Source organism: Dreissena polymorpha, chromosome 3, assembly GCF_020536995.1.
Source record: "Dreissena polymorpha isolate Duluth1 chromosome 3, UMN_Dpol_1.0, whole genome shotgun sequence".
Taxonomy (NCBI): domain Eukaryota; kingdom Metazoa; phylum Mollusca; class Bivalvia; order Myida; family Dreissenidae; genus Dreissena; species Dreissena polymorpha.
The window spans coordinates 114311886-114331883 of record NC_068357.1 but is presented as its reverse complement, the minus strand read 5'-3'; the positions used below and the strand labels follow the sequence as shown (position 1 = coordinate 114331883).

Sequence of the window (19998 nt, the reverse complement as noted above, 5' to 3'; positions counted from 1 at the left end):
GGTTAACCGGTTATCCGTTTCTTAAGGAGGTTAACCGGTTACAAAATTAATATTCGGTTACTCTTGCAGAATACACAATTTTTGGTTGAATGCAATAAATGCTGAAATCGTTAAATTTGTTTTACTTCATTTCACTGTATTGGCTAATTTGCTTATCGCAAATTATTGGCAATTATCACCCTGTGATGCTCCCTGTGGATCAAAAGCGATTAAGTTGTAAACCATCGGGGTGCAGCGGAATAATGAGAAGGCACACGATTGTTATTAATCAGCAAACTGTTCATGCACATACTTCTTAAAGGATAATGAGTGTTAATAAAACACAACATAATTCAAATTCTGCACTAGCTTTTATTGATCAAGATGTAAAACATTAATTATGTGTAAATGGCATGAAGCTAATATTACAACAAAGAAATATCACAGTTCAACGACAAGCATGTACAAAAAAACGGAAATGACTTTAGGAAATGACTAAGTAATAGATTCAAAATGTATAATGTTAAATTTAAAATTTGAATTCACAATTTTAAGGACCAACAAAATTTGTAAAGAAACAGTATATAATTGATACAATGCTTAAAGTAATTAGGTTACAAGACAATCAACAAGACCTCTAGTATATTTGGATATACATGTTATTGTTTATAAACGTTTACGTTTCTAGCATGTTTTATTTTTATTTATATGGTACAACGACAATCGGTTAACCGGTTAACCGCTCAAATATCGAAACAGGTTACCAGTTACGGTTTTGCTTAGGTTTGCCATTCCTATAATTTATAATACAAGCTCACTGTACAATATTTGCTCACGAAGGCCTCAAAATCAACACTTACTGAATCTGCATCTGCTTCTATGAAGTTGGCATTAAACATGGCGTACATCATCTCACAGCGGCCCATTAAGAGGGGTTTGTGTGCTCTGACTGCCCCATCATCCAGCAAGAACCGAACATCTGAGAGAAGTCATTGCACAAAATACGTGAAATAAAACTGAATAGTATTACACTTGTCATTTGTTCCAACGATATGAATTTGCAGACATAAACTGCAGCAATTAATAATTTTAATTTGTAAGATTTTAAACAACTTTGTAATAAATAACATTTCACAAAACTGTTCCCAATGCTATTCAAATAAATGCATGTTATAAAGTATAGAAGGGGCTGACACAGTATTCCCCCCCCCCCCCCCCCCCATGATTTTTCTTTGCTTATTTATTTCAACAATACACTTTGTGATTCAATGGATTTGTTATTTAATTTTTTTTTTAAGTTTCTATAAATTACTTAACCTTTTTTGTTGTTAACATAACTTTTAAGTATTTCCACATACAATAACATGTCAGTTGTGCCAATGTCATACTAATACTTTTTTTTCATTGTTTTTAACAGTTGGTAATGGTAATAGTTAAATTGTAAAATAAAAATAGCCTATCCTCATGTGGTTACTGCACCTTCTTTTTATTGGAACAAAACACAAAAAGTTGAAGTAATACAAAGGTATGACCAACCTGTCAGCCTTTCCCATCTCACAGCTAGTTCTCTCAGTTTATGCGTGCGCTGCTCCTGAAATTTTTTCATGACCTCCAAATTTAAATACTCCTCATTTTCCTTGACATTGGAGATAGCAATAGTCAGGTATGAAAGCTGTAAAAAGCCACAAGCAACACAAACTTCAGGAAAGCTGTCTGGGTCAGAAGGAATGATTCCAGCATACAAGAAATCTAGAATTATTTGAAAAGCTCTTTCGGTAATCTCATTCCTCATAGTCACAACAGTATAATGGCTGATTTTACCAGGTTTTAGTTGATTTTCTACAGACTGATTCATTTCCACCTTCAAAAATGGACAATTAGTTTTCTTAGCAAAGTTTACAATGAAATTTTTGTTTTGTATGTCCTCAGCTTCAAAACATGAATTTGAAATCCCGCACACACTGTTTGAAGAGTTCAAATACATCATGTCATAACTTTGACTAGACCTAGACCGCTTCAGTGCACTAGGTACATTTTCCATTCGAACGAAATCCTGTGCAATAAATAAGTCTTCAAAAACTTGTGCACTTATGGCAAGACAAATCTGATGTGCATAAAAGCACTGCCCATGAACCACAAACACAACATCACCATCCGATCCATTTAAAAGCGAGGAGCTTAACTCCTGGTGCAAGGTTTCAACAGGAATCTCAACTTTTGGCATCTGTAATGGTGGGGGCCTCATGGGGGCCTGCAACTGTGGGTACTGCATATGTGGCAGTAGGGAGCTGAAAAAGCGGAGTTTTCGTTTTTCGATAATGGCCACCCTAATTACGTTCAGGAAGACGTCTTCGATTCCGTACGTTGTGTATGCACTACACTCATAGTAGGGCACTCCAATGTCCTTGGCAATCTTGCGACCTTGATCAGGTATGAGTATGTCATTTTCTGTTACAACCCTGGAAATGCAACAAATTATTATTACAAAATCTGGAAAATTTCAGGCATCATAACAGTTACTGATTTAGCTAAACAGCAATGAAAGGGTGTGACGGTAGAATAAATTATTCTACAGTACTAATTGCCTCCCATAAAAGAAACTTCATAATGTTTCTGCAAGCCAGGGGGCTCATTACCACCAAATAAAATCAAACTATAAAATTAAACTATAAAATTAAACTAGAGTGTTTTCAAAAGTGAGTAATACCCACACACTACATGGTAAGATTCGTTCAGGGGCCAACAACTCATGAAAATGTGTGGATTACTGGGAATGTAAAAAAAGTGTCTAGAACATCTAACCTTCAAGATGAAGATGGTGACATATTTGAAATTTGATTTCAATCCCTTGGGAAACAGGTTAGTAGTTTATTCCACAAACTTACAACATTTAGACTGACTTACCTACAGACTGACAAACTGACAGTGACTAAAAATAATTCCCACTTCAAACTTCGTTTTAAAGGTCATAATAAGTACATGTGTGACTTTTCTGGTAAAAGTGAACTTAATGCAAGTGCAAGGTGTCCCCCTGATTAGCCAGGGACCACACTTTCAGCCTTAACAGGATTTGAGATAAAAAGAGACTCCCTTTAAACGAAAAAAACACCATAAGTGTTGTCCCTCATAAGCCTGTAAAGACTGCACAGGCTTATCTGGGACGTCACTTTATGCATTACACCCACTTTAACCATTTCCCAATCAGAGGCAAAGTGAAAATGGCTATGTGCAAACAGCATCAAACCAGTGCGTCAAAATATGTAGCTAAGTGGTTAAGGGTTAACAATAACAAATCTAATACAACAAACTAGGACATACTTGTATATAAGCCCCTTCTGCACCCTCTTGTATCTCTCCTCCCTGTACAGGTATCGCAGGTCTGCCTGGCAACCCACGATGACGATGGGCGTGGTTGGCGCTAGACGACGGATCTCTGGAAGCCATATTTTCTTCAGGTTGATTAGGGACTGAGCCTTAGCAACGCTGAAGCACAGCAAAATGACATCCGCCCTGGAAAATACAGAAAATGAGCAAGAAAAGTTAAAACTCAGGCAAGAAAAGTTGTTTAGTGCTTGACTGAAGCAGCCTGTGATTTTTCCCAATTTGGAAATACTAGTGCACATCCAACATTTCTATAAATTTCTGACAAAATAAAGAAACTGCTCTATCAAGTTTGAGGAATGCCAATGATCTCATGGGCCCAGTAAATAATTGTTGTAATTGGTTTCGCGGATTATGCTTGAATTGTAGATGCTGCTGTTTCCAATATTGTTATGGTTGTTATAAAGTGAAACAGACCTTTATTAATGTCTCTGTGTGGAGTTCAATTAGATTTTGGTATATTTGTATCAATCAATACAATTTTTCACATAGTTTTTCAATAATTCAAAAAGGGTAATATTTATTATCATCAAAGTAGCCAAAATTTACTTAAACTGCTTGTCAATCAAACATGCGTTTCAATAAAATGTCACATAGTTTTTCAATTATTAAACAAGAGATGTGTTTGTCAGAAACACAATGCCTCCTACTGCGCGGCTTTGAAGCCATATATATTTGACCTTTGACCTTGAAGGATGACCTTGACCTTTCACCACTCAAAATGTGCAGCTCCATGAGATACACATGCATGCAAAATATTAAGTTGCTACATATATTCAATATTGCAAAAGTTATTGCAAAAGTTTAACCATGGTTAAAGTTTGTGACAGACAGACAGACACATACAATGACAGACACATAAAATGACAGACAGACAGGCCAAAAACAATATACCCCTCATCATTCGATACGGGGGCATAAAAAGGGTATAATTTATTATCATCAAAAAAGCAAAAATTTACGTTTTAACATAACGTTTCAATAAAAAGTCAATTAGATAAAGTAAGGCGACAATTTTAGTTAAAGGTCTTATTTGCTTATTATCAGAAATAATTTACTTGATACCAAAACATGCAGGGCCTTATGACCCAGCAAGGCGAGTAGCACAGAATTTTCTTCCAGGCCTGTAATATGATAAAACATGGTCTTACCCTCTGTAGGCAAAGCTCCTGTCTTTATCGTGGTAACCAAAAGTATCCCACAGTCTTAATGCTACATAGCCTCCATCAATCTGCACCATAGACCCATTCAAGATCTGCAACATTCAAAATTAGTTTCTGTATAAACGTGTGCGTTGACTTATAACATTCAGCATGTTGGTATTAAAAAATATGAAAACTTTACACAATATTCACTACAAGACATTCTGTATAATAAACAACATAGTCCCTTTTAGTTTTATACAGCATAGTAAAATAGTTTTCAAATCAATTAACACAACTTTGAATCAGATCGTGTTAAAATGTTCTACAATGAAAAAAATATCAAAACAGCTCCAGGGTTTACAACCATGCCGCCTTTATTTAATTTCAATGCATCTTACCTCCAAATCATGTTTGGTTTCTTTAGATAAATTTCTCTGGATTGACATAAATGTTTGTTGATTTCTAGAACTGGCTGGTTTTTTTTATATTGATTTTGAATTCATGGATTTTTATTATCTCTGATATAAGAATAATACTTCAGACTTAAACTTCGTTGGACGTTTATTTTGTGGTTGAGAACCCACAAAAAAAGTGATTATCATTGATTTCACAGTACTAGCTGAGAAAAAACAAAGAACAATAAATAAATAACTCTCTGATTATACTCCTTTAATTGACGTTTCGGCATAATGCCTTTATCAAAACAATGGAAATAATATGTTAACTACATTTTTACGTCTTTTGACTGCACAATTTAAATAACAAAGAAAAATGTTTTTAAACGTCAAATGACGTTGTACATGATGACGTCATAAATGGCGTTATATAAAAAGGCGCCAAAAAATGTAAAAATTCGCCAAAAATGAAATGACGTTAAACACTTACATATTGCGTCTTAATCTTATGCTAAATGTGATTTATATATTTAAGAAATTGATATTTTACATTAAAACAATCATCATCATATGTAATTATAATCTACCTAAACTTATTATCATAAATTAAATAGGGTTAACTTACTTAATGACTAATTATTTTAATCCATATCTATTTAAAATATTATAATGATATTTGATTCAATAATCATACATACTTGCTATTCTATATATCATATACACATTATGGACAAGATAAATTGCATAAAGTACTATTATTTTTACATTCATTTATGTTGATGATTAATATAAAATGTTTTTCACATATATTTTTTACAAGATAGTTTCCCGTAGCAGGACATCAAGTTGATTTTTTGTATTTTGTCCATTTGGTGATTGCGTTTGAAACTTCTTTATGAATTCCAATTCTTTAATAAGTCTGTAATAATGGGAACTGTCTCTTATTTGTGTTAACACTGATACACCCATATCCTGCCCTCTGTGGCCTGCACTATTGAAATGTTTTGAGATTGGTTTATTTCTTCGTAGCCGCACGTCAGCCTCGTGTTTTTTGGCACGTTCCTTTAATGATCTGCTTGTCTCTCTGACGTATACCATCTTTTGGCATTTAATACAAAATATACCATACACCAAGTTATAAATGTTACAGTTCTGTTTTATTGCATCGTTTGGAATTTCACTTTTCGGGTTGTTATGAAAACCTTTTTTCAACATTTTACAGACTATACAATTAGTCTTACACGATTGTGGTATTAGTTGAAAACGTTAGTTTATCTCTTTATTTGTTTTTTCATGAACTAAAATGTCACCGATATTCCTATCTCGTCTGTATGCAACTATTGGTACGTCTGGGAATATATTTTTCATTCTGTCTGATTTATAGAGAATACTAGGTTAGCGTTGAATACAGAGAAGTTTATGTTGCGAGGCTTAGAACGCCGGAAGCGCGAGCCTTGGCGAGCGCTTTCGGTGTTCGAGCCGAGCAACATAAACTTCTCTGTATTCAACGCTAATCCTAGTATTCTATTTATCCCATTTGATTTTTTCAACGTGACATTTAACATAAATAGATCTAATAACCTTAACAATAATTTTAATTCAGTCATAAAAGCGCTTAAAATCTAACAAATGTAACCATGCGTAGTGATATACATGCATTTGTTCTGGTACGCAAAATAGTCTTTAAAAAATTCACACACAAACTGTAAAACAAGTTAAAATATCACCATATGCCTACATTCAATTTTACGCAGTATGCGAATTTTAACACATTACGACCGCGAAAAGAAGATTTTACTTTACTATAATTCATTTTATTTTCGAAAGAAAATGAACAAAATCCAATATGGCGGCGATTGCTCCTGACAAAATGCTGTCGATGTCAACATACATGTACACCATCGACGACCTAGTTCTGGCTACCATAACTTTAAATGTCGCTTTTTATGATTTTTGACTGGCGCGACTTTGTACAGGTCTGTCAATACTAAATAAACTGTACGCTGAAGTTTCTTTAGCTATCGAAGACCTTGACAATTTTGACGAGTAAACAGACAATTGCAGCGACTGACACTTTATTTGACAAAATATACAGGGCAATACGTTTTCCGACTTCGAACGACGAATTTAAGGACGCGCAGAACGTGTTTTTATAGAATGTTGTGGGTATGCCGTGTGTGATCCGATGCATCAATGGCGCCCATGTTAAAATCATTTCCCCGAGAACAGAAAACGACAAAAGTACAAACAAAAATCAAAACACGTAAGAACTAGTATCTTACCTTTAATTATCCTTTAAAATCCATCTAATAATTCATTTAACTCAATAATTGACGATTTTGCATCTAGGGTCTTTAATAATTATTTAAGCATAGTTAAATAAAGACCCTTATGCCATTCTATCACTTTATTCAAATGAGTTTATGAACGCGATAAACTTTCTTCTTCGTCACACGCTACGTCATGTACTCTACATTTCTGCTGTTCCAATGAACCGGAGCAGTTTATCTAATAATAGCCGTTGGTAAACTCGGTTGCATTTGCAGATTTCTGCATACAAACATAATTATGTTTAAACTTGCACAATGTTTTATTTATCTATGGTAAGTGCCCTTATTGTACGAGAAAATAATTTAATATATAAATACACAAAGAATGGAAAACATTCCAGTACACAACAGATAAATGAGTACAAAATACCCGTGTACAAAATGGGACGTTCCCAATTCCAGTGTGGTGCTATTTTTACCATCTTATACTTTACACAGCTCTATGTCTAACGTGAATTAAATAGGAAAGCAAACATAGCAGATTATTCATGAACTGTGCGATATGTGTATGGCTTGTTGTACATTCTTAATATTTAAGTTAAATGTCAAAAGTATATGCTTTGGTTATAAACAATGCACATTACACGAAATAAGGAAAATGTGATCAATTGACAATTCAGATATGTCGACATACAGTACATGTAGAAAACATGTGAAATAAGTCGCGTTTATAATAAATCGTCAAAAAAATGGGGAAAATGACGCAATAAGTATGTCATTTTATGACGCCATCAATCAGCTGATTCATTATACGGATGGCGAAAAATTATGTCATATGACTAGATTAAAAGGTTGAAAGTCGTATAATTTTGAAGCTTAAGTTTTGTCGACTGTGTTTCTTATGAAAAATCATTCAGTGGTAAAGTAAATATAAATTAAAAAAATACAAAACAAAAATCGTGTAATTTAATATTTTATTTCAACATTTCTTTTGGTGAATATGTCATATATATATTTTTCTGCAAAATATGCACATTTTCTTTTAATGGGTGACCTTACAATTCGATCAATGAACCAAACAATATCGACCTAATTTTAGCGCATATCGCATGACGTCATTTAAAAAGTAGTCCGTGCACGCGACAGGTATATTCCACAGTGTTGAATACAAGCAAGTATATTCCACAACGTGTTATACCGTCAATGTCGCGATGAAAATGGGATAAATATAGTTTGTCGGTATGTTTTCGAATTATTGAGTGGATATTTGGAAGGTTGTTAGAATAAGTTATAGCTAGTGGTACTCTCTTGTTGGCTGTTTTATTTGTTTCTTTCTTGTTTAGTAAGTCTTTCCTATTTAAATTATCAACTCGGGATAATTCATGGTTAACAAATTTATTTGGATATCCTCTTTTCAGTAGATTCTGTTTTAATTCTTTTTTCCGATGTCTGTATTTGTTTTCGTCAGAACATATTCTTTTTAAACGTATTCCTAGTCCATAGGGTATTGCCTTCTTCACATTTGTTGGATGGTCTGAGTCATATTGGACATATTGATGCTTATCGGTTGGCTTTGAGTATAAATCAGTTGTTATTTTATTATCTTCTAGTTGAATTTTTGTGTCTAAGAAGTCTATCTGTGTTGTGTTCCATCTTAATTCTACTTTGATGTTTTCATGTATTTTGTTTGCATAGTCGAAACATTTCAGGAGTTCGTCAATTCCATGTGTCCATAGTCCAAACCCATCATCTATGAAACGTTTATAGAATATTGGTTGTTTATTGTATTCAGATAATTGTTCATCCCATTTTCTCATGTAACAACAGGCATAATTTCTCCCAAGTTTTGATCCAATAACTACTCCCTCTTTTTGTCTGTATTCTTGTCCACAAAATTCGATCACATTATTTTCTAAAACAGTTTTAATCATTTCAATCACCGCTTCAGTGTTGATGGTCTTAGTACAGCGTTCATTTAAAGCTTCAAATAAGCATCTATATGTCCAATATGACTCAGACCATCCAACAAATGTGAAGAAGGCAATACCCTATGGACTAGGAATACGTTTAAAAAGAATATGTTCTGACGAAAACAAATACAGACATCGGAAAAAAGAATTAAAACAGAATCTACTGAAAAGAGGATATCCAAATAAATTTGTTAACCATGAATTATCCCGAGTTGATAATTTAAATAGGAAAGACTTACTAAACAAGAAAGAAACAAATAAAACAGCCAACAAGAGAGTACCACTAGCTATAACTTATTCTAACAACCTTCCAAATATCCACTCAATAATTCGAAAACATACCGACAAACTATATAAATCAGACAGAATGAAAAATATATTCCCAGACGTACCAATAGTTGCATACAGACGAGATAGGAATATCGGTGACATTTTAGTTCATGGAAAAACAAATAAAGAGATAAACAAACGTTTTCAACTAATACCACAATCGTGTAAGACTAATAGTATAGTCTGTAAAATGTTGAAAAAAGGTTTTCATAACAACCCGAAAAGTGAAATTCCAAACGATGCAATAAAACAGAACTGTAACATTTATAACTTGGTGTATGGTATATTTTGTATTAAATGCCAAAAGATGGTATACGTCGGAGAGACAAGCAGATCATTAAAGGAACGTGCCAAAGAACACGAGGCTGACGTGCGGCTACGAAGAAATAAACCAATCTCAGAACATTTCAATAGTGCGGGCCACAGAGGGCAGGATATGGGTGTATCAGTGTTAACACAAATAAGAGACAGTTCCCATTATTACAGACTTATTAAAGAATTGGAATTCATAAAGAAGTTTCAAACGCAATCACCAAATGGACTAAATACAAAAAATCAACTTGATGTCCTGCTACGGGAAACTATCTTGTAAAAAATATATGTGAAAAACATTTTATATTAATCATCAACATAAATGAATGTAAAAATAATAGTACTTTATGCAATTTATCTTGTCCATAATGTGTATATGATATATAGAATAGCAAGTATGTATGATTATTGAATCAAATATCATTATAATATTTTAAATAGATATGGATTGAAATAATTAGTCATTAAGTAAGTTTACCCTATTTAATTTATGATAATAAGTTTAGGTAGATTATAATTACATATGATGATGATTGTTTTAATGTAAAAAATCAATTTCTTAAATATATAAATCACATTTAACATAAGATTAAGACACAATATGTAAGTGTTTAACGTCATTTCATTTTTGGCGAATTTTTACATTTTTTGGCGCCTATTTATATAACGCCATTTATGACGTCATCATGTACAACGTCATTTGACGTTTAAAAACATTTTTCTTTGTTATTTAAATTGTGCAGTCAAAAGACGTAAAAATGTAGTTAACATATTATTTCCATTGTTTTGATAAGCATTATGCCGAAACGTCAATTAAAGGAGTATAATCAGAGAGTTATAATTATTTAATATCCCTTCGGATAATTCAACTGAGAATAAATAAATAAACAAAATTGACATACATTAGCGTCCTTTCTGTAGTGGTCATGAGCCCAGACGGTTGAAACATGTGTCTTCACCAACTGTTCCAGGCTGTACGATGTATTGCAAGCCCATGACGAAATCAGACATGTCTTTCCCACTCCCGAATCACCGATGACAACACATTTGATGTAATCATTGAGCATTCGCGCTGAATATGAAACTTCCGAGACTGTGCGTTTCCGATGAAACGTTTGTGATTCCTCTACATCGTAGATTGGCTCCATTTTTCATCGCTGCACAGATCTGTGAACATTATATAGGAACTACTAGGTAATTTGGTTGTAATATTGCTATGACCAAGAATCATTTTCAGAGTAAAATTCACATCTCACGGGAGGTGCCTTCAGTGTAAAGTCCTATCGAAACCGCTGTGATGATTATTGGCTTGGGGAAAACACTGATAACTGCAGATTTCCAATCTATAGGTCTATGAAATGCTGCAGGCACACAAGGGATATTAGTGACTGCCACAGATATGGCATATGTTTCATCTTTGTACACACTCAATATTGGCAAGTCTGTGTCAACAAGACACACATCTCAGTTGCAGTGTCTGTATAAGTCACTCAAACAATAAAATGTGTTTTATTAAACACTATCATTTTACCAGATGTAAGACAGAATAATTAAAAAATTTACATTTTAAATTGCCTAGCCACACAGAAAATCCATAAATTTTGGAACTTAACAATAAACTTGTAAAATGTGAATGCTCCCTATTTACTTTCACAAAGCAGATTTCTGATGTCTACACTATTTGTCTTATTTAATCAATTTTAACCCTTTGCATGCTGGGTAATTTGTCTTCTGCTAAAATGTCGTCTGCTGAATTTCTAAAATTAGCATTTTCTTCGATTTTTTTTCAAAGAATACTATCAGAATAGCAAACAGTTTGAATCCCGATGAGACGCCACGTTCTGTGGCGTCTCATCAGGATCCAAACTGTTTGCAAAGGCCTTCAAAATTCGGTTCCCGCACTGAAAGGGTTAACAATCTGAATAGGATGCAGACTCACTATATCATCAACCACGAGTCAATCACAAGGTTAACCCCCACTATATCATCAACCACGAGTCAATCACAAGGTTAACCCCCACTATATCATCAACCACGAGTCAATCACAAGGTTAACCCCCACTATATCATCAACCACTATTCAATCACAAGGTTAACCCCCACTATATCATCCACCACGAGTCAATCACAAGGTTGACCCCCACTATATCATCAACCACGAGTCAATCACAAGGTTCACCCTTTGGATACGCATTTTCACGCATTTGTAGTCCCTAATAAAGTTACATCTAATTAAAGACCTTCCTTATTAGATTCAAGTTTTAAAGGCTTCATTTCCAACCCTTAGATACTGATGAGCAGCAAACAGCATAAAACCTGAACAGACTGCGAGTAACTTGCAAGCTGTTCTGTTTTTATGCTGTTTGCACATAGCCATTTTCACTTTGCCCTGAGTGGGAAAGGGTTGAAGAGGTAGTAACAAGAGCCATTCCCTTACAAAAGCTCTGTACAAAATAATGGGGCAAATTCCGGGCCAAATATACGTAGAACTGGCCGGTAATGTTTGAATTAGGGCAGGTAAACTGATAAATTGTATTTTTATAGATTTTGTTTGGAGTCAGTTTCTCCTGTTATCATATGTGTATGCTACAATATGTGTTCCATTCATGGCATGGGCACAAGACAGAACAGTAAACTTAATGCACCAGCACAGTGAAATTGTTTAGTTTGAACCTATTTATTATAGCTTGACTCCATTGAAAGCCTAAGGCTTATTTTAAACGCTTTTTGAGTCCTTTTCCTGGCAAAAGAACCAGTACTTGGCGTCTTTGGAGATCTAAAGAACGCTCCCACAGTGTGGATCGATCCCACATCCTGGTCAATAGGCAGACACCATATCAACTACGCCAGGGCGGCCTTAAATAATGAAAAATATTCACAGCATGGTACATATGGGGCACTTAAAGAATCAAGTTAAAGAAAAACAGTTTGCAGGATGTTCAACACAAATACTTGATATTTTCTGTCAACCTATTTTGTTAATGTACACCAGAGATACTTAGCTGACTGAAGCTTCTTGCAATCTTATACCAAATGTGCATCAAAGACACCTCCAATGTTATACCTTCCAAACAGTACACTACATGTACACCACAGACAGATATTCATCTGCAACCTGAAATTGATACCTTACTCTCTGCTCTCTGATGTTCATGTTATTTATTTTCTCAATTTTAGGGTACATGTCTCAATTTTAGGCTACATGTACAGATACATATTCATCTGCAGAATGAGAATAGGAAAAATTACCCCCCCCCCCCCCCTGAGCTACAGAATCACACACAAAGTAAAATTGACCCAAAGAAAATGTGTACTTTGTGTCATCACTTTGCAGAAAGATGGTTCTTAAAACAATATCAAGTCTAATGCACACATTTAGGTTAACTTTTTTACGTTTTTAATTTATAATGTTTGTATAAATATAACTGCTATGTAGTTTCAGGCACAAAATGTTCCTTTTTGTAAATTGTTGAACCTGTTCATACAATGCATAAACTATAATACTTTTTTATAAGGGTCTGTATTTCTAATGCTGTGTTCTTAATTATATGCTAAAGTTATAAAACAATTTCAAAAGGGCCAAAGGGCCTAAAGAGCTTATCTAAGACCCCACAGGCACTTAACTTTTGTGAGGAAGTGTTCACAACATTTCACATAGAAAAACTTCCACCAACACCTGGTAGATATGTGTTTTAACACACCACAAATCATTTTTAAACTTAGCAAAGAAATCATGACAATACAATCTATATATATTCTCAAAAAGTTGTGCGATGAGTGGGTAAACAAGAGCTGTCAGAGGACAGCGCGCTCGACTATTCGAGTGCTTGACAGTATAACGTAAACCATCATGGAGTGGGGGGAGGGGGGGTATAATGTGGGTGTGTGATCATTTAATAGATGATCTATCAAAAATAAAATGGGGTGGGGGGGGGGGTTTGTGGGGGGGGATGGGGGGGGGCGTGGGGGATGGTTTGAGTGCATTGTGGTATGTCAGGTAAGTGTTGTTTTGTCAAACTTTAACAAAGATTTATCAATAATATGCATATTCTAAGTATAAAAGGGGCAATAATTCTGTCAAACTGTTTGATACAGTTGTCTGCTCTTGTTTATAGGTTGGGGTCATGATGGTAAACAAGTATGCAAAATATGAAAGCAATATGTCAAGGGACACAGGAAATATTTGGGGTAGTACGCAAACTTTAACATAGATTTATCAATAATATGCATATTCTAAGTATAAAAGGGGCCTTAATTCTGTCAAAATGCTTGATACAGTTGTCTGCTCTTTAGGTTATCATTATGACACATAAGTGCATTACAGGCTATTTGACAAATAAGGATAAGACAGTTTTCTGGCATAGTACAAATTAACAGCTTTCAGACACATAAGTCAAATGTTGAGTCAGCCTATGAAATAAAATGTCAGACTTTGGCACATAAGTGAAATGTCAAGTCAAACTCGTTGGCACATTAGTGCAATGTCAAGTCAAAGTCTTTGGCACATTAGTGCAATGTCAAGTCAAAGTCTTTAGCACATTAGTGCAATGTCAAGTCAAAGTCTTTGGCACATTAGTTCACTGTCAAGTCAATCTCTTTGGTACATTAGTACAATGTCAAGTCAAAGTCTTCGGTACATAAGTGCAATGTCAAGTCAAACTCTTTGGTACACTAGTGCAATGTCAACTCAAAGTCTTTGGCACATAAGTGCAATGTAAAAACAAACTCTTTTGAACATTAGTACAATGTCAAGTCAAACTCTTAAGTACATAAGTGCAATGTCAAGACAAAGTCTTTTGCACATTATTGCACTTTCAAGTCAAGGCACATTAGTGCAATGTCAAGTCAAAGTCTTTGGCACAGAAGTACAATGTCAAGTCAAACTCTTTGGTACATACCGGTAAGTACAATATCAAGCCAAAGTCTTTGGCACATTAGTGCATTTAAAGTCAAACTCTTTGGTACATCAATGTAATGTCAAGTCAAACTCTTTGGTAAAAAGTACAATGTCCAGTCAAACTATTTGGTACGTAGAACAATGTCAAGCCAAAGTCTTTGGCACATAAGTACAATCTCAAGTCAAACTCTTTGGTACATTAATGCAATGTCAAGTCAAACTCTTTGGTAAATAAGTGCAATGTCTATGTCAAGTCAAACTATTTGGTACATTTGAGCAATGTCAAGTCAAAGTCTTTGGCACATACAGACAATGTCCAGTCAAACATTTTGGTACATTAGTGCGATCTCAAGTCAAACTCTTTGATACATTAGTGCAATGTCAAGTAAAGTCTTTAATGCATTTGTGAAATGTCAAGTCAAAGTATTTGGTACATTAGTGCAATGTCAAGTCAAACTCTTTGGCACATTTGTGCAATTCAAAGTCAAACTCTTTGGCACATTAGCGCAATGTCAAGTTAAACAGTTTTGCACATTGGTGCAAGTCAAACTCTTTGGTACATAAGTGCAATGTCAAGTCAAGCTCTTTGGCACATTAGTGCAATGTCAAGTCAAACTCTTTGGCACATTAGTGCAATGTCAAGTCAAACTCATTGGCACATTGGTGAAAAATCAAGTCAAACTCTTTGGTACATTAGTGCAATTTCAAGTCAAACTCTTTTGTACATTAGTGCAATGTCAAGTCAAATTCTTTGGTACATAAGTGTAATGTAAAGTCACACTCTGACACGCTAGTTCATACCAGCTTTCTGACACACTTGTTTATGTTGCCTTTCTGACACACTAGTTCATACCAGCTTTCTGACAAACTAGCTCATACCAGCTTTCTGACCCACTAGTTTATGTCAGCTTTCTGACACACAAGTTCATATCAGCTTTCTGACAACTAGTGCATACCAGCTTTCTGACACACTAGTTCCTACCAGCTTTTTGACAAACTAGTTCATACCAGCTTTCTGATAAACTAGTTTATACCAGCTTTCTGACACACTAGTTCATAACAGCTTTCTAACAAACTAGTTCATACCAGCTTTTTGACACAAAACTTCATGTCAGCTTTCTGACACACTAGATCATACCAGCTTGCTGACAAACTAGTTCATACCAGTTTTCTGAGACACTAGTTCATACCAGCCTTATGACACAATAGTTCATGTCAGCTTTCTGACAAACTAGTTCATACCAGCTTTCTGACACACAAGTTCATACCAGCTTTCTGACACACAAGTTCATACCATCATTCTGACAGACTAGTTCATACCAGCTTTCTGAGACACAATTTATACCAGCTTTCTGACACACTTGTTTATACCAGCTTTCTGACACACTAGTTCATACCATCTTCCTGACACAATAGTTCATGTCAGCTTCCTGACACACTATATCATACCAGCTTTCTGACAAACTAGTTCATACCAGTTTTCTGAGACACAAGTTCATACCAACTTTCTGATATATTAGTTACAGCAGCTTTTTGACACACTAGTTCATATTCCGCTTTTTGACACACAACATCATTATAAGCTTTTGAACACACAAGTTCACAGCAGCTTCCTGATGACACTCATTGTTTAAACATTGAAACTATAACTTTGAAAGTAACTAAGTCTAACGAGAGCACTGCATAACAGGTGCCACGCTTGTCATATTTTTTTTTTTTTTAGAAGTCACAGTGACCTTGACCTTTGACCTAATGACCCAACAAGAGATGTGTCTGTCAGAAACACAATGCCCCCTACTGCGCCGCATTGAAATAAAATTTCTATTAATCATCTACCTTTAAAGGTTATTACTTCCCTTGAATTTTGTCCAATCCAACATTGGGGAGGGTCTCACAGTCAATTATGACCATGTCGGACATCACTGACAACAGAGGCCTGTGGTTTATAAGAGATCATAACCAGAGTTGGTCGTGTATCTATGGACATAACTCCAGAGTATGTAATAAATATCAAAGAAATTATAATTATATCATTTAAAAAAAAACTTTGAAAAAACAATCATTTGGGTCATAAATAATCAAAATAATAAATCTGTACAGTAACTGTGAAAAGAACTTCAATGCTTGGTAAGGAAATATATAATATGAGATTTATAATTATATAAATTACTTCCCTTGAAAATAATTGTCTGTAACAAATCTCTATTTTTAGTAGCAAATAATTAAAAGCCACTATACTGTGACTGTAGATTCACCACTCAAAATGTGCAGCTCCATGAGATACACATGCATGCTAAATATATAAATTGGCTATGTTCAATATTGAATAATTTTCTTCCTTTTTAAAGCTTATTACTTCCCTTAAATCTGTATTTTTACCATAGACCGTAAAGGATGACCTTGAATTTTTACCACAATGTGTTTGTTAGAAACACAATGCCGCTTACTGGGCCGCTTTGATTTATTTAACAAAAATATATATGTGGGCAGGTCAGATAACTATGTCCATTTAAAGCTTATTACTTCCCTTGACTTTGTTTTTTCTACCCTAGACGTTGAAGGATGATGTTCAACTTGAAATTTTACCACTCAAAATGTGCAGCTCAATGAGATACACATGCATGCCAAATATCAAGGTGCTATCTTCAATATTTAAAAAGTTATGGCCAATGTTAAGGTTTAAGCACGACGCCTACGTCGGACGGCGGACGGCGGACGACAAGCTGGCTATGACAATAGCTTGGGTTTTCTCCGAAAACAGCCTCGCTAAAAATGACCCCCAATTAATTTAACTACCTGACAGTGAATTCTGTAAACAACTTATTTACATTTTAACCTAATTCAAGCTGCTGAATAATTAAGCAGTAGAAGTTTTCTATGCGCAGTTTTATCCGCAATATCTTATGACATAATTCAGTATATTAAAGCTTTGTATCACACAGTTAGTAAGAGTTTGATTATGACTATAGTTAAACCTTTATTGCTTTTGGAGCAACCTTTAAAAAAACATAGCAACATTTTAAACAGTCTTCTTGCAAAACATATTCATAATTATAGCATTTTAGTTATGTATTAAAACATATATTTTTCTTCCCTAAGATTGATAAACATTCAAATTAAAATGTAACATTTATTTAAATTTTCTTAAATTTCAAACAAAAAGTGTAATCAAGAGAATGCTACATGTTAATGTTCAATAACCTTGTTACATGCAATGAAGTCATAATTTCCTAAATTATATTTAACATTAACTATACAACAAACGATTATTATTTGCCAATCTTTTGCTGACAAAAAAAAGGTCATGGTTTATTTTAAGTTTCTGTAAACTAGCAAGCTTACCGAAATACAATTAATTTCATGCATATATTCTGTGTTTAGAAAAAAAGATTGAAATTCCCACGATAGAAGTGTGATTAAAACTATTGTAAATATTATATTTATTATTTTAAAGAAATTTAGCTTTGGGATTTGAAAAACAAACCAGTTTCTTGTTATTATCTGTAAACATTATTAAATGTAACCCATTTATGCCTAGCGTCTAGAAAAAAGGCCTTGGCAAACAGCGAAGACCCAGATTAGATGCCACATTATGTGGCGTCTCATCAGGGTCTGCACTGTTTGCTTAAAGGAATTTCTGTAAGAAATATTCTAAATATAGAAATAAATATACTAGACATCCTTAATTTTGGAAATAAATTGATCCAATTTAGAAGGATAGGAGAGTCCACTAGGCATAAATGGGTTAAACAAAAATTGTTCTATCCTAATACCAATAATTATTTCCAAAATTCTTTGAATATGGAAGCTAATACAATATTTAAACAACATCTTAAATAATTGTTACCTGAATAATTGTTGGGAACTGCTGTATCCTTATGACTATTTTCTTGTAAACTCATGAATACTATCACACCAGGCAGTTATTGTCCATATGCGCTTTGTTACAAACTTCTGTAAATTTATAAAGCCCTTACATCATCCTTCAAAGTTGAAATTGGAGCATGCTGAATATCAGGTGAACTCTTTATATCAAGGTTCAATAATCTGGTAGCAGATGTAAACAAAATCCCAGTCAAAAAAGGCTTAAATTAAAAGCTGTCGGAAGTGGGGGGTTTCCTTTCAGTGAAATGTGACTATGTACTTTTATAAAAAAATACTTTTCTTGCATCATTTAAAATCAGAATAAATGGTACTTTAATGATAGCTAAATGTATGATATTTACAACATTACAAAAATATTTCAAACAATACACTGGTTAAGTAATATATAGTATATTATTTAATGACTGTATGGATTATGTCTGATGCATTTCTATAAGCTATGTTAAAAATTTAATTGAAAATAGTTAATAACTTAATTACGTTTTAATTACATACTTTTGGACAAACTTACAAGATTAATGTATGATCAAGATGTTTATTAAACTTTATTATACACACAATATTTCGAGAAAATTTAAACTTAATGAGACGTTAAATATCTAAAGGAATTTGCAGAGTATATGTATATGCATAAAGCAGACAATAATGTATTCCGACTTACTATATACTAGAGTGCCTTCTAAACTTTCCATTAATTAGACTCATAACTGTCAGAAACAATGTTGCATGCGTGACAACAGAATACATGTTGCAGTTTATCTACAGTTTGGAATGTAGAATGTACATGTAACCATGAAAACTCAAAGATTTGTTATCGGGCAACATATACTTATATTGAATTGACCGATTTACTTATTGTTATATTTAAGGTTGCTTATACTAATAATATAGGTATTGAACAAGCTGCAATACATTACCATAGATGTCATCTGAGATAAGTCCATTGTCATATTTTACACCATTTTAACCGCATTTGCCTAAAAATTGTTCTTATTTGTAGATCGTTATAAAACAGACACTTCTATACAAAACCACTTGTATATCCATAATTTATACATTTTCAATACCATTTGATTATCAATAATGTGTACATGTTTAAATTTCATAGTCCCCAAAAAGTTGACATTATAATCAAATTAAGAAAAACAATCAACATTAAATTGACATTCAATGTCAAGTTAAAAACTAGTAATTTGCAGTTAAAAGGGCCAAATCCATGATAATACAGTCTTTTAATTTGAAAAACAAGCACATACGTTGAATTGATATCCCCGGCCCAATAAATTATATGTACTGATGGGTGCAGAATTAAACGAAAATGTTATTTAAAGAGTTGCCTTTTCTCACTTATGAGTACCTGTGATGCGTATTCCTAAAGTTATCGTAAAATCAGCAGAAATTACTATGAAATATACATATCCAGTGTTCGAAATT

General features: G+C 33.9%; 1 protein-coding gene across 1 annotated transcript in view; it reads right to left on the bottom strand.

The window, feature by feature from the left end:
* The window catches only part of LOC127871100 (rho-related BTB domain-containing protein 2-like), a 59708-nt gene that overhangs the window by 20991 nt on the left and 18719 nt on the right, over positions 1-19998 (bottom strand). The window contains exons 2-6 of the mRNA XM_052413778.1: positions 10685-10949; positions 4512-4615; positions 3298-3489; positions 1516-2438; positions 840-958 (exon numbers count right to left, since the gene is read on the bottom strand). Coding sequence (XP_052269738.1) covers positions 840-958; positions 1516-2438; positions 3298-3489; positions 4512-4615; positions 10685-10930 — 1584 coding nt within the window. The 5' untranslated portion in view covers positions 10931-10949. The remainder of the gene's footprint in view (positions 1-839; positions 959-1515; positions 2439-3297; positions 3490-4511; positions 4616-10684; positions 10950-19998) is intronic.